At 41.6% G+C, this 19,522-nt stretch overlaps 1 protein-coding gene across 6 annotated transcripts in view; it reads left to right on the forward strand.

The window, feature by feature from the left end:
• SMS (spermine synthase) overlaps positions 1–19,522 on the forward strand; it is a 78,071-nt gene that overhangs the window by 40,999 nt on the left and 17,550 nt on the right. For 3 of the 6 annotated variants that reach the window (XM_054676989.2, XM_063804221.1, XM_063804222.1), the window contains 3 exons: positions 2,368–2,482; positions 3,207–3,286; positions 10,648–10,763. In XM_054676989.2, coding sequence (XP_054532964.1) covers positions 2,368–2,482; positions 3,207–3,286; positions 10,648–10,763 — 311 coding nt within the window. The other 3 variants (XM_054676990.1, XM_054676993.1, XM_054676991.2) reach the window with 2 other exon arrangements.

The following is a 19,522-nucleotide window of genomic DNA, read 5'->3' on the forward strand; positions in this document are numbered from 1 at the left end:
ATCCCTTGAATAATGCAGAGTCCCTACAACTTAGAAATGAAGTTAGCTAAATTTTAAAAGGTATAGAGGATATTTACTGGTACTTCTCAGAATAAGTCAAATAACCTGTAAAAAGTACCACAAGACAGGCCGGGCGCAGTGGCTCACGCCTGTAATCCCAGCACTTTGGGAGGCTGAGGTGGGCGGATCACGAGGTCAGGAGATTGAGACCATCCTGGCTAACATAGTGAAACCCCGTCTCCACTAAAAACAAAAAAAAATTAGCTGGGCGTGGTGGCGGGCACCTGTAGTCTCAGCTACTCGGGAGGCTGAGGCAGGAGAATGGCGTGAACCCGGGAGGCAGAGCTTGCAGTGAGCCCAGATCGCATCACTGCACTCCAGCCTGGGCGACAGAGCAAGACTTGTCTCAAAAAAAAAAAAAAAGTACCACAAGACGGTCAACCCTGTTGGTGGCCCAGGAAGTTCTTGTGAAAACATTAGCAACAGACTTCACAAAATTTAGTAGAGGGGCAATATCCCATGCCGGGGAGGTTGTGGGGAGACAGGTGCTCATATGCATTGCTGGTTGGCGTGTGAATTGCTATCAAAACCGGAACACATGGCTTCTACCCGGTGTTTGAGCACACAGCCCACAGTTAAAAAGGTGTCACTACAAGGTTTTATTATAGCTGTGCTTGTAGTGACCAAGGCTTGGCAATGACAACAGAAAGAATGCTTTTAGTGGAATGGTGTATTTTTTAAAATTTGTGTTATTACCTGGAGAGATGTTGGGTGAAATGTTCAAGTTCCAAATGATGTGTGGGATTCAAATTTTACAAAAGAGAACATACATTGGTGTTTGTGTGCAAGTATTTGTAAGAATCTGTGTGAACGTATGGAAAAAATATGAGCATATCAAACAGGATGAATACATGGATTGAAAGCAACGGTGGTGTTAGTACCTCCTATATTTTTCCATAGTTGGACTTGTATGATGCATTGAGGCAAGTTATAAAACAATAGGACAGAAAAGTCCCAGTTTCTTAAAATTATAACTGTGAGGCTATAAGAGGAATGATGAGAAATAACATGGGATAGGTTATCTTAGGGAATTGTGGTGAACTTTTTTTTTTTTTTTTTTTTTTGAGACAAGGTCTTGCTCTGTCACTCAGGCTGGAGCACAGTGGTGCGCGATGATCATGGCTCACTACAGCCTCGAACTCCCGGGCTCAAGCGATCCTCCCACCTCAACTTCCTGAGTAGCCGGGACTACAGGCAGATAACCACTAGGCCAAGCTGATTTTTCTTTTTTTTTCTAGAGACGGGCTTTCACCATGTTGCCCAGGCTGCTCTAGTACTCCTGGGCTCCAGCGTTCCGCCCACCTCAACTTCCCAAAGTACTGGGATTACAGGTGTTGGGCCACTGACCCCAGCCTGGCAAACTCTTAAACTCTTGGTTTCTGACTATTATATTTAATTTTTCTTTTACTTAATGTATTTTTTTTTGAATTAGAAAACTAAAAGATGACAGTAACTCCTGTTTAGTTCAGGATGTTGCTTAGATCCAGATGTGTCCCCAGCATAGAGCCTCAGTACTTCAAAGATACAGCCAACCTCAAACTTCTTTCCTGTGTTAACTATATATGATCTGTATGGGAATTCCAGCTGGTCTCTTTATTGACTCTGATGGTGGGAGCTGTTATATATAGCTTTATTAGCAGTAGCCCAAGCGTTAGAGAAAAATTGAGAAATAACATGTTAATAGTTTGAGTAAGATGCAAAAGTGAATCCATAAACAATGAAGTCATTCAGTGCTTAGTATAGAAGAAAAATTAGGCTGGGTACGGTGGCTCATGCCTCTAATCCCAGCACTATGAGAGTCTGAGGTGGGCAGATTGCTTGAGTCCAGGAGTTCAAGACCAGCCTGGGCAACGTAGTGAGACCCTGTCTCTAGAAAAACTTTTTAAAAATAGTTTATTAATTAAAAAAATAAAAATTAAAAGAAGATGATACAAATAGTGATAGGAGAGGCAGTATAGATTAGAGATGAAAGTATGAAGTTGGCTTTCAGATAGTAATAGGTATACTTCGTGGATCTGTGGGCAAGCTGGATAACACCTCAAGTTTGTTTCTGCATTGGTAAAATGGGATGATAATAGTGCCTCTAGGATTGTTGTTTTATTGAAATGAGAAGGCATATAAAGCATATATGGTAAGCACTTAATTTTTGCTGTTAACAGACATAGATGAAAGTTTTTTGGTTCCTGTAGCAGATGCTGTGGATATAAGCCCATACTTGGCGCTTTTTTCCTCCTTCCTTTACTATTGTTTTTTGTTTAACTACATCCACATGTTGGCTCACTCATCTATTCCTGTTCTTTCTGGAAGGTTCTAATAGAAGACTGTATCCCGGTACTGAAGAGGTACGCCAAAGAAGGGAGAGAATTTGATTATGTGATTAATGATTTGACAGCTGTTCCAATCTCCACGTCTCCAGAAGAAGGTAGATTTTTTTAACCAAGATATTTATGATGGAAATGTTTCTCTTGGCACCATGTGAGGGTGAAAGGATCCTAGAGATTGTGTAGTTCTCTCACGTTTTTGAAAAAGGGAGTTAAATTGAGGTCCATGGTGGAAAGATGACTGGATTTGGCTTCAATTCCTGTTCTGCCACTAAATGAGTGAACTAATTCAGTCATTTGAAACAAAAATGAAGTAAAATGACTCATTACCTTAATGAGACAGTAAATCATTTGACAATTTATTTAAATTATGTGATTTTCAACCTGTATTGGTACAAACTGGTCACTTATCTAAGCAACAACATAGATAATTCCCTTTCTCAAACCAGATGTTTGTTCCAAATCACAGCTAGTTCGTGTTTTTTCTATAAACTCAAGTTCCTGCTGAGTTTGCAGGCTCTGAATTTCTCTCAGGATTTTGCTGCTTGCCCCCTTATTTAAAGCAGTTTTCTTTCACGTTTCAGCCACTGCCTTTGTGTCAAATCTGTTGGTATTTTGAGAGCGAGCAGTGCTAGGTGGATGTGATTTTGGCATCCAAAATCAATTTCATTATCGTTCATGAACAAGCTCTTTGAATAGTGGGTCTTACACTCGTGGCTCTTTTTCTTTTTCCTCTTTTGGTATTGAGTATTCGAATATTTTACTTCAGATGTTGTGGATACATACAAACCCATATTTATGAAACTTGTTCTTTTAAACATTCAGATTCCACATGGGAGTTTCTCAGACTGATTCTTGACCTCTCAATGAAAGTGTTGAAACAGGATGGGAAATATTTTACACAGGTAGGCTACTTAACAGTTTTTTCCCTCAAAACGCTCTAAGACTTTCCTGTTTTGAAATCTGAATGCACATTTTTGAAATGTATATCTATTAAGGATAGAGCGGCATCATCGGTTTATGTTCTTTCAAACAGTAAGCTTCTAAGTTGACCTGTTGTCTGTTGGGAATTAATGAGTTATCAGCCCTGGTCTTTCGCTGTAGTATGAGCTGCTGCCACCAGATGGAGACACAGACTGATTTTCTTTTTTCCCCTCCCCTCATCAACATACACTTGATGACAAAGCTCTGGCTGTACTGTGAACTCCTGCCACCAGATGGAAGCAGATTGTGGTGTTTTTCTCATTCTCTAGGGGATTCTAAACTTAAACTTTAAAGATTACATTAATTGGGGTTAAAAATATACATATATATCTCCTATTGAAATCCTTAACAAAATTTTGAAAATGACAGCAAAGACAGCTAATTGATAATCCAGTCTCTTGGTACAAAATTCCTTGATGCATAAACATAAGATAAGCACTTATGTAGCATTGCACTCTGGATCTCTGAATTATTCTGAGTTTACAGGAAAATCCCCTCCTCCATTTAAAAAAAAAAAAGTACTGACAGCCTGGACAACATAGTAAGACTCCATCTCTACAAAAAGTTTAAAAAATTAGCTGGGTATGGTGGTGCATGCCTGTAGTCCTAACTCTGGAGGCTGAGGTGGGAGGATTGTTTGAGCCTGGGAGGTTGAAGCTGTAGTGAGCTGTGATCGTGCCACTGCCCTCCAGCCTGGGTGACAGAGTGAGACCTTGACTCAAAAATAAACACAGTATTAGTATACTGTATTTAAATGTCAGGAACAGGCCAGGTGTGGTGGCTTACGCCTGTAATCCTAGCACTTTGGGAGGCCGAGGCAGTTGGATTATCTGAGGTCAGGAGTTCGAGACCAGCCTGGCCAACATGGTGAAATCCCATCTCTACTAAAAATACAAAAATTAGCCAGGCATGGTGGCAGCAGCCTGTAATCCCAGCTACTCAGGAGGCTGAGGCAGGAAATTGCTTGAACCTGGGAGGCGGAGGTTGCAGTGAGCCGAGATTGCACCACTATACTCCAGCCTGGGCCATAGAGCAAGACTCCATCTCAAAAAAAAAAAAAAAAAGTCAGGAACAGGTAGAGGTTTTAACTTTAACCTTCTGAGGAGGTGTCTGCCAGCAGACCCTATCCTGGACATTTTATGGAATCTGAGATTACTAATGCTGAAAACAACTTAGCATTTCTGAGAGACATCTTGATTCAGGCTCCAGCCTATCCTGTTGTTCCCCTCTTCCCTCTGCGTGCAAGACCTGCAAGCACATTGTGCTTAATCTTGGACTTTGCGCTTGGCGAAATTGTTCAGAGGCTTTGAGGAGAGCAAAGCACTATCAATGAATGGAGTGTCTCTGCCCCCCACAACATTTAGAAATGATTTTTACAGACATGCTGTAGATGGATATAACTATTTAAAGCAGGAGTCTGCAAACATTGGGCCAAATCTGGCCTCCTGCTTGCATGTTTGTAAAGTTTTCTTGGCATGCAGACACGCCCATTTATTACATAGTGTCTGTGGCTGCTTTTGTACTGAGTAGTTGTGGTAGATACTGTATGATCTGCACAGCCTAAAATATTTTCTATCAGACCTTTTACAGAGAAAGTTTGCTGATCCCTGTCTTATAGGAAAGCAGTGAAACCTGCTCAAATGAAGCTTTCTTATTGTAAAGAAGCAAGTTGGACTTATGATGGTTTTTTTTTTTTTTTTTTTTGAGATGGAGTTGCGCTCTTGTTTCCCAGGCTGGAGTGCAATGGCGTGATCTCAGCTCACCGCACCTCCACCTCCTGGGTTCAAGCGATTCTCCTGCCTCAGCCTCCTGAGTAGCTGGGATTATAGGCATGTGCCACCACGCCCGGCTGATTTTTTGTATTTTTAGTAGAGATGGAGTTTCTCTATGTTGGTCAGGCTGGTCTCGAACTCCCAACCTCAGGTGATACGCCCCCCTCGGCCTCCCAAAGTGCTGGGATTACAGGCGTGAGCCACTGCGCCCAGCCATGATGGGTACTTTTTAAGCAGAGCATATGGAAATTTTTTCTTTTCATTTTTTTGAGGTAAGTTCTTGGTCTGTAGCCTAGGCTGGAGTGCAGTGGCACAGTGGCACTCATTGCAGCCTCAACCTCCCAGACTGAAGTGATCATCCTGCTTTGCCCTCGCAAAGTGCTGGGATTTCAGGCATCCATTGCCATGCCTGGCTAATTTTTGTAGAGATGAGGTCTCACTATGTTGCCCAGGTTGGCCTTAAACTCCTAGATTCGAGTAATCCTCCTCCATCAGCCTCCTGAAGTGTTGAGATTACTGCCATGAGTGACCGTGCCCAGGCAGAATTTTTTCTTTTAGGTTTCTGCAAATACATAAAAGGAAATCTCAAGCAGCTTATATTAATCAAGGAAAAATGTGAGGCTCTGGGATCTTGAACAAAAAGAGACTGAAAAAAATTTGGATCCACTACAAACTAGTCAGTCTGTGGTACAAAAGGCAGGACAAAAGAAGACAGCCACACTAAGTCCACCTGTTGTCTACTACAGCCGAGTGGCTGTTCTTCTTTTGTTCTGAATATTGGCATGGCAGGCTGCCTCCTATGGAGAGCTGGTATCTTAGTATGAAAGGCTAATAGAATACTTGCTTAGAATACTACCACAGCCCATTTGTGAATATTAATGACCCAGGCTTTGATATCTTGCCTTTGTCAATAGACTTTTTACCAAAATCAAAAGGATTGTATGCCCAGGGCTGTCTTGGTTTCTAAGAATTGTCCAAAAGACATATGACATGTTTTTTGTCCCCATGTTCATTACAGTTGGAACCACAAAACAGTCTCATTATGTAACTCCTGGGGTTCATTCAGTACATTTGGTGATTGACACTGTCACATGGTAAGATTTATGTGGACCGGCATGTATAGCCCTTTCAAGAAGTAGTAATTAAGTCAAAAAGCAAGTGATTTGACTCAGGATGTATTGATGTAGTTGCCACAGTGCAGTTTTTTTTTAACTGCCAGGTGACACGCTTAGGAGGTAACCCAGATTCTTGGCATGCCCACCCGCTTTGCCCAAGTGTGCAGCTTAGAACTGGAGTCAGGTTGGCCGGGTGCGGTGGCTCACGCCTGTAATCCCAGCACTTTGGGAGGCCGAGGCAGGAGGATCACGAGATCAGGAGATAAAGATCATCCTGGCTAACATGGTGAAACCCCGTCTCTACTAAAAATACAAAAAATTAGCCGGGCGCGGTGGCAGACGCCTGTAGTCCCAGCTACTCGGGAGGCTGAGGCAGGAGAATGGCGTGAACCCAGGAGGCGGAGCTTGCAGTGAGCCGAGATCACGCCACTGCAGTCCAGCCTGGGCGACAGAGGGAGACTCCGTCTCAAAAAAAAAAAAAAAAAAAAAGGAGTCAGGTTAAGGGTGGGATGAAAATGTTGTGTTTTACAAAAGCTAAATGTTCCCACCCAAAACTGCTAGCTGTGAGTTCGTGATGTCATTGGTGTTACTGTGGCTGCCTGAAGGCAGCCTTGTCAGCATCCCAGGAAGCTGGGGAATGCATCGTGGAGGGACGTGGGAATCAAGGTGGGCCAATAGAATTTGAATTGGGGAGGAAGTGTTTTCATGGAACCTAGGAGGCAGATCCTGGGACTTGACCTTCCTCTCTTGTCTCCCCACAGCCCCATTTAAAAAAAACTGTAAGTTATATTTCTCTCTCCTTTCTGCTTGCCTTCTAGAAGCAACCCATCTTTGGTCTCACTTTTTTCCATTTCTGCATTTTATAGATGGTTCTTATATGTATGATTTCCTAAATCATTATACTATTTAATTTTACTTGCTTTTGAACTGGATAAAAGTTGCTAAGGATGTATTCTTCTGTACCTGTCACTGAGGTGTCATGTGCCTGTAATCCTAACTACTCAGGAGGATTGCTTGAGCCCAGGAGTTCGAGGACAGCCTGGGCAACATAGTGAAGACCCCACCTCTAAAATAAACAAAAGCAAATGTCACCTGTCCACACCTAACATGGGGAAAAGAACTTTCTAGAACTGAAGCTATCGAATTTGGATTTAATCCCATAGTGAAGCCTCAAAGGGTTAAAGAAACCAATGACTAATAAAATCTTGACTTTGCAGGATTACGGGTAAAAAAAGAAACAGCTTGCTGAAACACTGAAGCTCCCTCCACTTAAGAGAGAAAATCATTGGCTAAAATCTGTTAAAACCAATATGGCCAATTAGAATTTGCACAGAACAAGCTTGCTGATGTCACAGCCTAAGTTTCCACCACTTGCTTCATGCTAACCACTTCCCCGCCCTCAAGTTTGCACACAAGACCCATTAGTGGGCATAAAGAGATAACTATACACGCCTGAGGATTTTCCAGATCTACCCTTTGCTTTCCATCCACGAATCAATCACCTGCACATCTCAGAACCTACCCTTTAAACTTTTTGTTGTTGTTGTTGTTGAGACAGAGATGGAGTCTCACTCTGTGGCCCAGGCTAGAGTACAGTGGCTTGATCACTGCTCACTGCAACCTTTGCCTCCCGGGTTCAAGCACCTCTCCTGCCTCAGCCTTCCGAGTAGCTGGGATTACAGGTGTGAGCCACCTCACCTGGCTAATTTTTGTATTTTTAGAAGAGATGGGATTTCACCATGTTGGCCATGCTGCTCTCGAACTCCTGACCTGAAGTGATCTGCCTGCCTCGGCCTCCAAAGTGTTAGGATTATAGGTGTGAGCCGCCACACCTGGCCCCTTAAACCTTTTCTAATAAAAGGACTGCCTGTAAGCCCAACACAGGGAGACATATTTAAGCTGGACTCCTGTCTCCTTGTTAGTTGACTTACAATAAAAAGCTTTTCTTAGGCCAGGCACGGTGGCTTACGCTTGTAATCCCAGCATTTGGGGAGGCTAAGGCGGGAGGATTGCTTGAGGCCAGGAGTTTGAGGCTGCACTGAGCTATGTTCACAGCACTGTACTTCAGCCTGGGCAACACAGCAAGACCCTGTCTCTGAAAAGAAATTAAAATAAGCTTTGCTTTTCTTAAAACCCCGGTGTCCTAATATTGACTTCAAGCACATTGGGCAGTGAGCCCCTTTTTCTTCGATAGTGCCAGGTGTGACCCCACCCCTTGTTCCATCCCTTCTTCTTATCCTTAATGAGTGCTTAATTCTTTGCTATTAGATTTTTATTCTGCATCTCCCATTTGTTTCTCTTAAAAAGAAAAAATGTCATTCCATTTAAATAGACAGGAAAGTGAAATGTATCATGTTACTTTTTTGGGGTAGGTGTCTATTTGTGGTGTGTGTTTTCTTCTTCTTTGAAACTTCTTGACAATGTTGGGAAAGAACAAATGGAAACTTTCCTATTTTCTTACCACAGTCTGTGTAAGGAAGTCTTCCCATATAACCTCTATAAAGAGAGAGTGTGGTGTCAATTTTAAGATGGCAAAGCCATTTACTGTGCACCTTGGTGGCATTTTCATTCTATAGCTTCCCCAGTGGTGATGTGTTCTAAAAACAACTGGGCAGTTTTCTATTTGTGAATCTTAAATTACACGTGTGGTGTTTATATGCTCTTATGGTGAACTTGATGTTGAAACCAAATTACATGCTGGCGAAGGGCACTTTGGCCATGGCCATATCCCACTGCAGGACCCTAGATGATGGGTTACTAAACAGGCTGGCACTGAAGGATGACGTCACATTGAGTGAATGTGCTAAGTTAAAACCACCAAGGCCAGCTCTCAGAATAGTTCTAACCTCTTGCCTGTGACTAGCTGGCTGGTTGGTTTTGAAAGCCATTCTCAGGAGTTCTTACATCACAGGCTGCCTTTATTTGTAAATAATTTTCATCTTGCATTATACTTGGCTATTTTGAGGCAAATTAATAGTAACTTTTTTTTTTCTGAATTGGAGTTTCGCTCTTGTTGCCCCGGCTGGAGTGCAATGGCGCCATCTCGGCTCACTGCAACCTCCACCTCCTGGGTTCAAGCAGTTCTTCTGCCTCAGCCTCCCGAGTAGCTGGGGTTACAGGCGCATGCCACCACGCCTGGCTAACTTTTGTATTTTTTAGTAGAGACAGGGTTTCACTATGTTGGCCAGGCCGGTCTCAAACTCATGACCTCAGGTGATCCACCTGCCTCAGCCTCCCAAAGTTCTGGGATTACAGGCCTGAGCTAGCATGCCCAGCGAACAGTAACTTTCTTAAGAAATGGAATCAGCCACCTGGATTCAGTAGTCTTGTGAATACCAACTTCAGAGATTAAAAGGAAATAGGCGGTATTAAATACCACTTTTGTTTTCTAAATTCATAATGAAAAGCATTTGGGGAAAATTGTGCTAAGAGGATGATAAATGCTTCCCTAGACTTAATCCAAATCTACATTTTAACAAGATCCCCTATGATATCATATGTACATTAAGGTGTAAGAAGCATTGCTCTAGAGTTAGGCAAATACTGTATCCATTCAGCAGCTCTGCTATACCTTGGCTGGCATCTCTTGATTATCTTCACCTTTTTTTCCCTTGTGGTCACAGGATGGCTGCTGCAGCTCCAAATATCACATCTAGGTTATAGCTTGGAAGAAAGTTGAAGAGGCCGGTGGCTCTTTCTTTGTTCAGAATCAAAAGCTTTTCCAGCAGCTACCAGCAGACTTCCAGTATATCTCATTGACTACCCCTAGCTGCTGGAGATGCTGAAAATGGGGTGACTGGGAAGGGAGAAATGTTAGAATAATGAAGTTAAGAGAAAGTTTTTGATAAGGTGTGCAACTAGGGGATATCCCTATCGTATATATCCTGAATAAACTTCTGTTCTCTTATACACAGATTCTAGGAAAAAAATGGGGGTGAATATAGTTCTGTGTCAACATTTTAGACTCTTAGGAGAATTGTAGTTTAAACCATTGTGGAAATCAAGAACACTGTATTTTTGATACTTCATTTGTAATATAATGGTGACCGTTATTGAGAAAATTTCCTTTGAATGAGTTATTTGTATGAATCTTTGCAAATTGCATGGTTTTAATTCAGTGAGTGTCACTAATAAGAAATTGGTTTCACTGCTTTCTATCATTTCATATTCTAATAATTTGAAATGGCTTGGTAAATGAGGTAGAAGGATAACGAGCTCTAATGGGTCTATAAATAGAATGCAGTGTGATTTGTGAAAATACAGAAGCCTTATCTTGTTTTTAAAGATGAACTTTTATCTAAAGCTAGAATTGTTCTCCTTTATTAAAGACCTTCAGTTGAGTGGGGCCCTTGGAAGGACTCAAGAATCTCATTTGCTTATCTCTCTTTGATTTAGGGGAACTGTGTCAATCTGACAGAAGCACTGTCGCTCTATGAAGAACAGCTGGGGCGCCTGTATTGTCCTGTGGAATTTTCAAAGGAGATCGTCTGTGTCCCTTCATACTTGGAATTGTATCCTTTGACCATGACATTCTGTTGCCAGATCAAAGCACCCAAGTAAATCATATGCCAATGAAAAAATTTAAATCACAATAATAAACAATTAGCTTAGCCATAGAGTATATAAAGCCCTGGTTCTCCAGCTTAGGTGCACATTGGAATCCCCTGAGAAGCTTTAAATAAAATCTGAGATTCTAGACTTCCATTCTCAAAAGTTTTGGGGTCTGGCTTGCCACAGCTTTCCAGGTGCTTTTAATGATCAAGCACTACTGGTCTAAAGCATTGGTTCTCAAAGGTGTTGCCAGACCTGCAGCATCGCTCAAGAACTAGTTAGACATGGACATTCTCCAGCCCCACCCCAACCTGCTGCCCAATCAGAGGAATTCTGGAGGTGTGGGGGCCCAGTGACCTGTTCTACCAGCCCTCCCAGGGATTTATGTGCACCTGAAAAGTTTGAGAAGCCCTAGTCTAAAATAACCACCCTACCTGTGGCAGGTAAAATGTCTAAAGACACTCATTCTACTCTTACATTAAAATAACCTGACATTAATACTAGTTTCTACACTTGATGCTAATTTGCAACAGAAATCGAGAACTAGAATGATGTTGGGGACTGCACGGTTAACATTGGTGTTCTCTGTTAGTTCCGCTTAGTAAAGTTAGTCTAGAGAAGTAAAACACAGAAAGAAAAAAGGAAATGAGCATTATCATTGGAAATTTGTGCCGCAACACAGCTGTGGGCTGTAGTCTGCAGATGACAGCTTCCTTATCTGCTGTTGCCAAGTCCAGGTTCCTGTGACGGCAGGGTTTTTTTTGCTGTCAAGGGAGCAACTGCTGCTGACCTCCAGTGAGGCCTGGTCCCATCAGGCTGGGGCAGAGCCCGACGGGGCAAACTGCCTGCTGAGACCAGATGGCCAGCAAGAGGCAATGAGAACCCTCTAGATCCTCCATGTGAGGAGGGGAGTACTCCGCCTGCTGGGTGGCCGTGTCCCTCCACAGCCTGTACAGAGCTTCAGCATCTCCTACCAACTGTCCACCTTTGTTTAGGGTTCCCCTCAGCATTTTTGTCAGGCCTGTGTTTGCATGTTGGGAGATTTGAGAAATCAGTTGATAACATTTGAGGCAAAGGCTTCCACCTGCTAGTTCTCTCTCCCTCCTTCCTTCCCTCTCCTTTCCTCCTCTGACCTTTTTTCCCTCTCCTCCTCCTTCCCTCTCTTCCCTCCCCCTTCTCTCCCTTGTATCTCCCGCTACCCCAACTTTCCCTCCCTCCCTCCTTTCCCCCTTACTTCCTTTCCTTCTCATACTAATTCCCTAAAACTTGTGAGACTTTGGAAGCAGTAGTGTTACCTGAGAGAATATTTGTGTTCCTTTAGCCTTCTGTTGTCTACTCAGTACCTCCTTCAGACCTCCCAGGTGGTGAGGATGTCCCCAGGCTGCAGAGTGGCCTTATTCAAAGTCCTTCGTTCTCATTCCCACAGTGCTCTAAGCCATGAAGCTTTTCATCCATCTTTCAATTTGTAGGCCAGCAAACGAATTACAAGTGATGTCTTTTCTTCCTTGAATTACCTGCTTTTATTCCTTGACTCCCTGTCCAGGTGGGTATTTTACACTGTTTGGAAGAAAGCTAAACCCTGAAGATCAGTAGCCCCTAATCACATGTGCTGCAAATAGCCTTCCTGACCTCCATATGCTGTACATGACATCAAAATGAGTCAGGCAATTGATTGTGAATTCCTTAAAGTTTTCCTTTTTTTAATAATTATTTTTAATTTAAAAAAGCAAATGGAAAATGTATATTTTGATGAGCGTAGGGTGTTTTTTTTTTTGAAAGTCAGCTGAAGGATGGTTAGACAGCACAGCGAAGACTGCTAAATGCACTGACGCCCCCCATTAGAATGTGATTTTTGTTACTTTTTATTTCTCTGTGGGCTTTTGTTTTTGTTTTTGTTTTGGTAGATCTTCAATTTGGATATTTGGAGGAGTGAACATCGTTGTTTTGCTGGAGGGAAGATCTTGATGGTGTTTCTTTCCCCAAAAATTGACTTAGATATTAAAATTTGGTGCTTATAAGAGAGAGTTAAAAAAATAGGATTGCTTCAATTAAAATTACAAAAGAGACATTTTGTGTGTTCTGTCGTTTTATTTCAGCCCAGTCCCCTCTTTCTGACTTGTGATCTCATAGAGCAACGGTATCTCCTGGTCTGTTTTTAGTTCTGTCACTCGATGTCATTTATCTCTTTATAATAGGATGGCCCTGGGGCCTTTTTTGAACAGTAGTAATGACTTCATTTGCCACCGTGCTAAATGATACACAACCTATTACATTCACCAGTCCTTCATTATACCATTGACCTGAGGCTAGCAAGAGATTTTGTCTGACTGTAAAGTTGAAAGTCAAAAGCTTATTTCTGTTCCCACTCTTAGCAGTGTATTAGATGTGGAAATAAAAAGTCATTTTGGGTAGCTGCTATGAAACTTTCTGAGCAGATTCTTGGCTGCACCGATGTATGACAGAATTTATGGAGAGGCCTATGGCAATATGAGCAACTTGAAAACTCCTAAGGAAGTGCAGGTAGCTAACAGCTTGGTGTGGTGTTTGTGGGTAACAATCCACATCAAAAGTGAGCTTTACATTGACTTGGATTGTTAGACATCAGTGGGTTATTCTGTTGTTTTTATAAAAGGTTTATACTTTATCAATGGAATGAGTCATTTATGATGAATTTGCAATAAGCAAAGCATTAAAAATGAAATATTCAGTGTCCATTTTGAGATAGAATTGGTGTCAACACAACATTCTTCCTCTCAAGGTAGGAATCAATAGTAAGGTATGTAAAAAAAAAAAAAAAAAAAAAAAATTTTTTTTGAGACAGAGTCTTGGTCTGTCACCCAGGCTGGAGCGTAGTAGCCTGACATTTTTTTCTTAAATGAGTGAATGTCTACTTTTTCTTTTTCTTTCTTTCTTTCTTTTTTTTTTTTTTTTTTGAGACAGTCTTGCTCTGTTGCCCAGGCTGGAGCGTAGTGGTACGATCTCTGCTCACTGCAACCTCTGCCTCCTAGGTTCAAGCAATTCTCCTGCCTCAGGCTCCCAGGTAGCTGGGATTACAGGCGCCGGCCACCATACCCGGCTAATTTTTGTATTTTTTAGTAGAGACGGGGTTTTGCCATATTGGCCAAGCTGGTCTTGAACTCCTGACCTCAGGCGATTGGCCCATGTCAGCCTCCCAAAGTGCTAGGATTACAGGTGTGAGCCACCACACCCGGCCGCCTACTTTTTCTTTGTATTAGATTGGCATGGAAGAAGATGAAGAAGAAAGGAGTTAGTCATGTTGTAATTAGATAGACTTAACTTAAATTTTTCTTGTGCACATAGGTTAAAAATAGCATTAGTAGACATTCTCCCCATCCCCTCCAACTCTACTATAGTGCTTTGCAAAGCTCTGTGTACTGTGTAAGATATAAAATGATGGTACTGTTACTGTAGAACACTGTTTGGGAGTCAATAGAATTGGATTTTTTTCTACTTTATAAAAGAAACCAGGTATATGTACCTGCTGTCTGGATATCGTGTTTTTAGTAACTGGGCATGACTTTGTACTTGAAGACTAGCTTGAGGCTGGGGCAGCAGATCCACTGATAAATCTGTTGACACAAGTCCTGCAAAGACCTGAGAGGTGGAAATGAGTGGATCAGGTTGTGCCAGGCCATGGGAGATAGATTCAGGAGACAGTAAGGGATGTGGAATAGGAAAGAAAGGAATGGAAATCTCTGTCTTTTTATTTAGGGTGATAATAGTGAATTTTGACCCAACTCACTTCTTTGTGTTGGAGAAAGGATGATGTATGTTGTGAACATCTTTGTTACTGTTTTAAAACAAAAGCATGCAAACTGAACTCTGAAAACTGAAAATCCCCTCTGCTTTTGCTGACTTTTAAAGAAATGTTATAAGATCTAGCATTGTTGTTTTACTTTAATGGCTGTAGTGTTATATAGTATTACAGTCTCCTTTATAACTTAAACTGGAATATACTGTAGTATCCTATAGCTGCTTTTTAGTTAGAGACAAGACAAATATGACTGTTTAAAATTCCATTTAACACATCAGCAGATGTCAATAATTTATTTAAAAAGTGAAATGCTGCTTTCTCGTAGAAGTGTGATTGATTGAATATTTTAGAGACTTGACTAATAATGGTGATCCAGCGGGGCTAGAGGAAGGCTGGGTTGACAGTGTTTTTAATGGGCTGGAGCAGTGCTGATGTCTAAATAAAAATGTGCTAGTACTTCCTGTACAGTCTGCATAGTCACTTCCTTGCTTGCATTAACTATTGCTGACGCAAGACTTTGCATTTCTACCATCTGTCTCAGTAGATACATCAATTTCATTCTGGTCCCATGACTCCTGGGATAGGGTGGGGAATTGTGGGGGTGTGGGTTTTATGTTAAATATCACTGGCCTGTGTTCAAGGCTCTAGAGCAGGACCAGTCAAAAGTGTAGTTTGTCAACCAGCTCTTTGTTTTCTAAGCGCTGCACTTCAGCTGACCTGTTTTTCACAGCAAGGCTCTCATTGAAAGAAGCAGTGTGCTGATTTTTCCCCGTGGCACAAGCTCCTTACCACATCTTGGAGCAGCATTTTTTTGAGACCGAGTTTTACTCTGTCACCCAGGCTGGAGTGCAGTGGCGCGATCTTGGCTCACTGCAACCTCCGCTAGGGTTCAAGCAAATTCTCGTGCCTCAGCTTCCCGAGTAGCTGGGATTATAGGCGTGCGCTACCACACCTGACTATTTTTTTTTATTTTTAGTAGATACGGGGTTTCACTATCTTGGCCAGGCTGGTCTCCAACTCCTGGCCTCAAGTGATCTGCCCGCCTTAGCCTCCCAAAGTCCTGGGATTACAGGTGTCAGCCACTACGTCTGGCCTTGGAGCAGCAATATGAGTACTATTCTTCCAGAAGCCAGTTGGGCCGCATTGTTGAATACCTAGTTCATAGATAAGAGCTGTTATGTGACCTTGAAGAAGTACTCTATCTCCTTCAATTACCTTCTTGCCGCGTGTCTTTGTACTAAATCTTTAACCTTGCTGTTCTTTTGGCTAATAAACCACTTTCATTTACATTATCCTGCTCTGTCTTAAAACAGCTTTGTGAAGGAGATGTTAATAACACTAGGCAGGCTAGCAGTCCAAGTTTGGAATGTGCCTGAGGGTCCCGTGAATCTGGGTTCCAGCATTCTTAATTTCTAACATGGATGCTTCCATCAGAGGTGCTTAACTGTTTTTGTACCTTGGACTCATTCAGCAGCTGCCTGGTGAAACCTGTGAACCCCTTCTCAGAAACATTTTAAATACATAAAATAGGATTCCAAGAAACAAGTTAAATTTTCCAAAAACTTACGATAGAATATTTGTGCTGCTTTATTTGTTACATAGCTAGATCAAGTGGTGGGTCACATACCATAATTGTGAAGTAGTAATACGCATAAGATCTGTAGCAACTGAAATGTGATGAAAACACATTTGATTTGTTGACAAAGTTACAGGAACTGCTGTGTACTAACGTGGTTTGTCACCCGTGTTCATGCTTAAAGGAAATGCTAAATTTCAGTGGGAGTTAGTAAAGATAAAGATAGAAACATTTTCCCATCCAAGTTTATGGGGTCACAGAATTCTGTCCATAGGCCCCAGGTTAAGAAATCCTGACCTACAGTTTTTGCTTCCATTGTTTTCATTGTATTTGAGCGGTGGGGAAGGGTAGGTGGGATCCCTTCACCCTTCTGTCAGAACCTGAAATCAACACTGGCAGATCAGTTCTCCTCAGCCAGAACCATTTAAAATCTCAATTACCTCATGTAGTCATCCTACTGATTTCTGCTTTACTCATTATTTCAAAAATGAAAAATAGAACATGGGCAAGAAATAGCCCAGTGCTTTTGGAAAGCTATTTGAATCCTCTTGGATGTGATTTCCCTGGGAAATTGGATGATAAATGTGACTGGACAGGTAGACTTAGATCCTGTATCTGGGGGTCCTGGGATGCTCAGGCCAACTAATTAATGCAGACAGTTTTCCCATGTACCAACCAACCATGTGATCATTTCAGTGAGCAATTTTTTTATGATGAAGCATCAGGGAATAGACCCTTCTCTGTGCAACTTTGCACAGGAATGTAAAAATAAGTGAATTAGGCAGCCTTTCTAGGAAAGAAGCAGGCCAGGTATATTTTAATGGAAGGCCTCCAATATCCAGAGAAGGGAGGGTTGGGGGTTGCTCCACCCCATTTCCTAAAAAAGACTGGCAGGAGGTCAGTCTCTGTAGCCCTTGGCTTTGACCATAGAGTTACTTATTAGAGATCATTCCTAGTTCCACCTATTAGGGAATACTTTTTTCTTGACTTTGTTCTAAAATAGTCTTAATCTTGGTAAGTGATTATGATGGTAGCTTAGGTTCTTGCTAAGTGATTCAGACTGCTCCTGTCTGTTCATTGCTAAGGGACAGAAACACTCCTTGGACTTGGTCACGCACACAGCTCTACACTACATTCCATGTCCTCTTATACTTTCTAGATGTTCTGTCTTTCTCCAGTTTAAATTTGGCACCTGAAATTCCCCCTCTGTCCATCTTCCCAATGCTAAGGGGGAGCTTTTGCCAACATGTCCCATGCATTGCATGTTCCCTTCAGTGTTTATATTTTATAATCCTCATCCCATATCTACTGACCATGTATGTTTACTTTTTATTATTATACTTTTTAAGTTTCAGGGTACATGTGCACAACCTGCAGGTTTGATATATAGGTATACATGTACCATGTTGGTTTGCTGCACCCATCAACTTGTCATTTACATTAGTTATTTCTCTTAATGCTATCCCTCCCCCAGTCCCCCACCTCATGACAGGCCCCAGTGTGTCATGTTCCCCGCCCTGTGTCCAAGTGTTCTCATTGTTCAGTTCCCACCTATGAGTGAGAACATGGGGTGTTGGGTTTTCTGTTTTTGTGATAGTTTGCTGAGAATGATGGTTTCCAGCTTCATCCATGTCCCTACAAAGGACATGAACTCATCATTTTCTATGGCTGCATAGTATTGCATGGTGTATATGTGCCACATTTTATTAATCCAGTCTATCATCAATGGACATTTGGGTTGGTTCCAAGTCGTTGCTATTGTAAATAGTGCCGCAGTAAACATACGTGTGCATGTGTCTTTACAGTAGCATGATTTATAATCCTTTGGGTATATACCCAGTAATGGGATTCCTGAGTCAAACAGTATTTCCAGTTCTAGATCCTTGAGGAATCGCCACACTGTATTCCACAATAGTTGAACTAATTTACACTCTTACCAACAGTGTAAAAGTATTCCTGTTTCTCCATATACTCTCCAGCATCTGTTGTTTCCTGACTTTTTAATGATCGCCATTCTAATTGGCATGAGATGGTATCTCATTGTGGTTTTGATTTGCATTTCTCTGATGACCAGTGATGATCATTTTTTCGTGTGTCTGTTGGCTGCATAAATGTCTTCTTTTGAGAAGTGTCTGTTCAAATCCTTTGCCCACCTTTTGATGGGCTTGTTTGGTTTTTTTCTTGTAAATTTGTTTGAATTCTTTGTGGATTCTGGATATTAGCCCTTTGTCAGTTGGGTAGATTGCAAAAATTTTCTCCCATTCTGTAGGTTGGCTGTTCACTCTGATGGTAGTTTCTTTTGCTGTGCAGAAGCCCTTTAGTTTAATTAGATCTCATTTGTCTTTTTTGGCTTTTGTTGCCATTGCTTTTGGTGTTTTAGACATGAAGTCCTTGCCCATGCCTATGTCCTGAATGGTATTGCCTAGGTTTTCTTCTAGCGTTTTTATGGTTTTAGGTCTACCATTTAAGTCTTTAATCCATCTTGAATTAATTTTTGTATGAGCTGTAAGGAAGGGATCCAGTTTCAACTTTCTACATATGGCTAGCCAGTTTTCCCAACACCATTTATTAAATAGGGAATCTTTTCCCCATTGCTTGTTTTTGGCAGGTTTGTCAAAGATCAAATGGTTATAGATGTGTGTTATTATTTCTGAGGCCTCTTTTCTGTTCCATTGGTGTATATATCTGTTTTGGTACCAGTACCATGCTGTTTTGGTTACTATAGCCTTGTAGTATAATTTGAAGTCAGGTAGCGTGGTGCCTCCAGCTTTGTTCTTTTTGCTTAGGATTGACTTGGCAATGTGGGCTCTTTTTTGGTTCCTTATGAGCTTTAGTTTTTTCCAATTCTGTGAAGAAAGTCATTGGTAGCTTGATGGGGATGGCATTGAATCTATAAATTACCTTGGGCAGTATGGCCATTTTCACGGTATTGATTCTTCCTATCCCTGAGCATGGAATGTTCTTCCATTTGTTTGTATCCTCTTTTATTTCGTTGAGCAGTGGTTTGTAGTTCTCCTTGAAGAGGTCCTTCACATCCCTTGTAAGTTGGATTCCTAGGTATTTTATTCTCTTTGTAGCAATTGTGAATGGGAGTTCACTCATGATTTGGCTGTTTGTCTATTATTCGTGTATAGGAATGCTTGTGATTTTTGCACATTGATTTTGTATCCTGAGACTTTGCTGAAGTTGCTTATCAGCTTAAGGAGATTTTGGGCTGAGATGATGGGGTTTTCTAAATATACAGTCATGTCATCTGCAAACAGGGACAATTTGAGTTCTTCTTTTCCTAATTGAATACCCTTTATTTCTTTCTCTTGCCTGATTGCCCTGGCCAGAACTTCTAACACTATGTTGAGTAGGAGTGGTGA

The sequence above is a fragment of the Pan troglodytes genome, chromosome X (assembly GCF_028858775.2).
Source record: "Pan troglodytes isolate AG18354 chromosome X, NHGRI_mPanTro3-v2.0_pri, whole genome shotgun sequence".
NCBI classification, from domain to species: Eukaryota; Metazoa; Chordata; class Mammalia; order Primates; family Hominidae; genus Pan; species Pan troglodytes.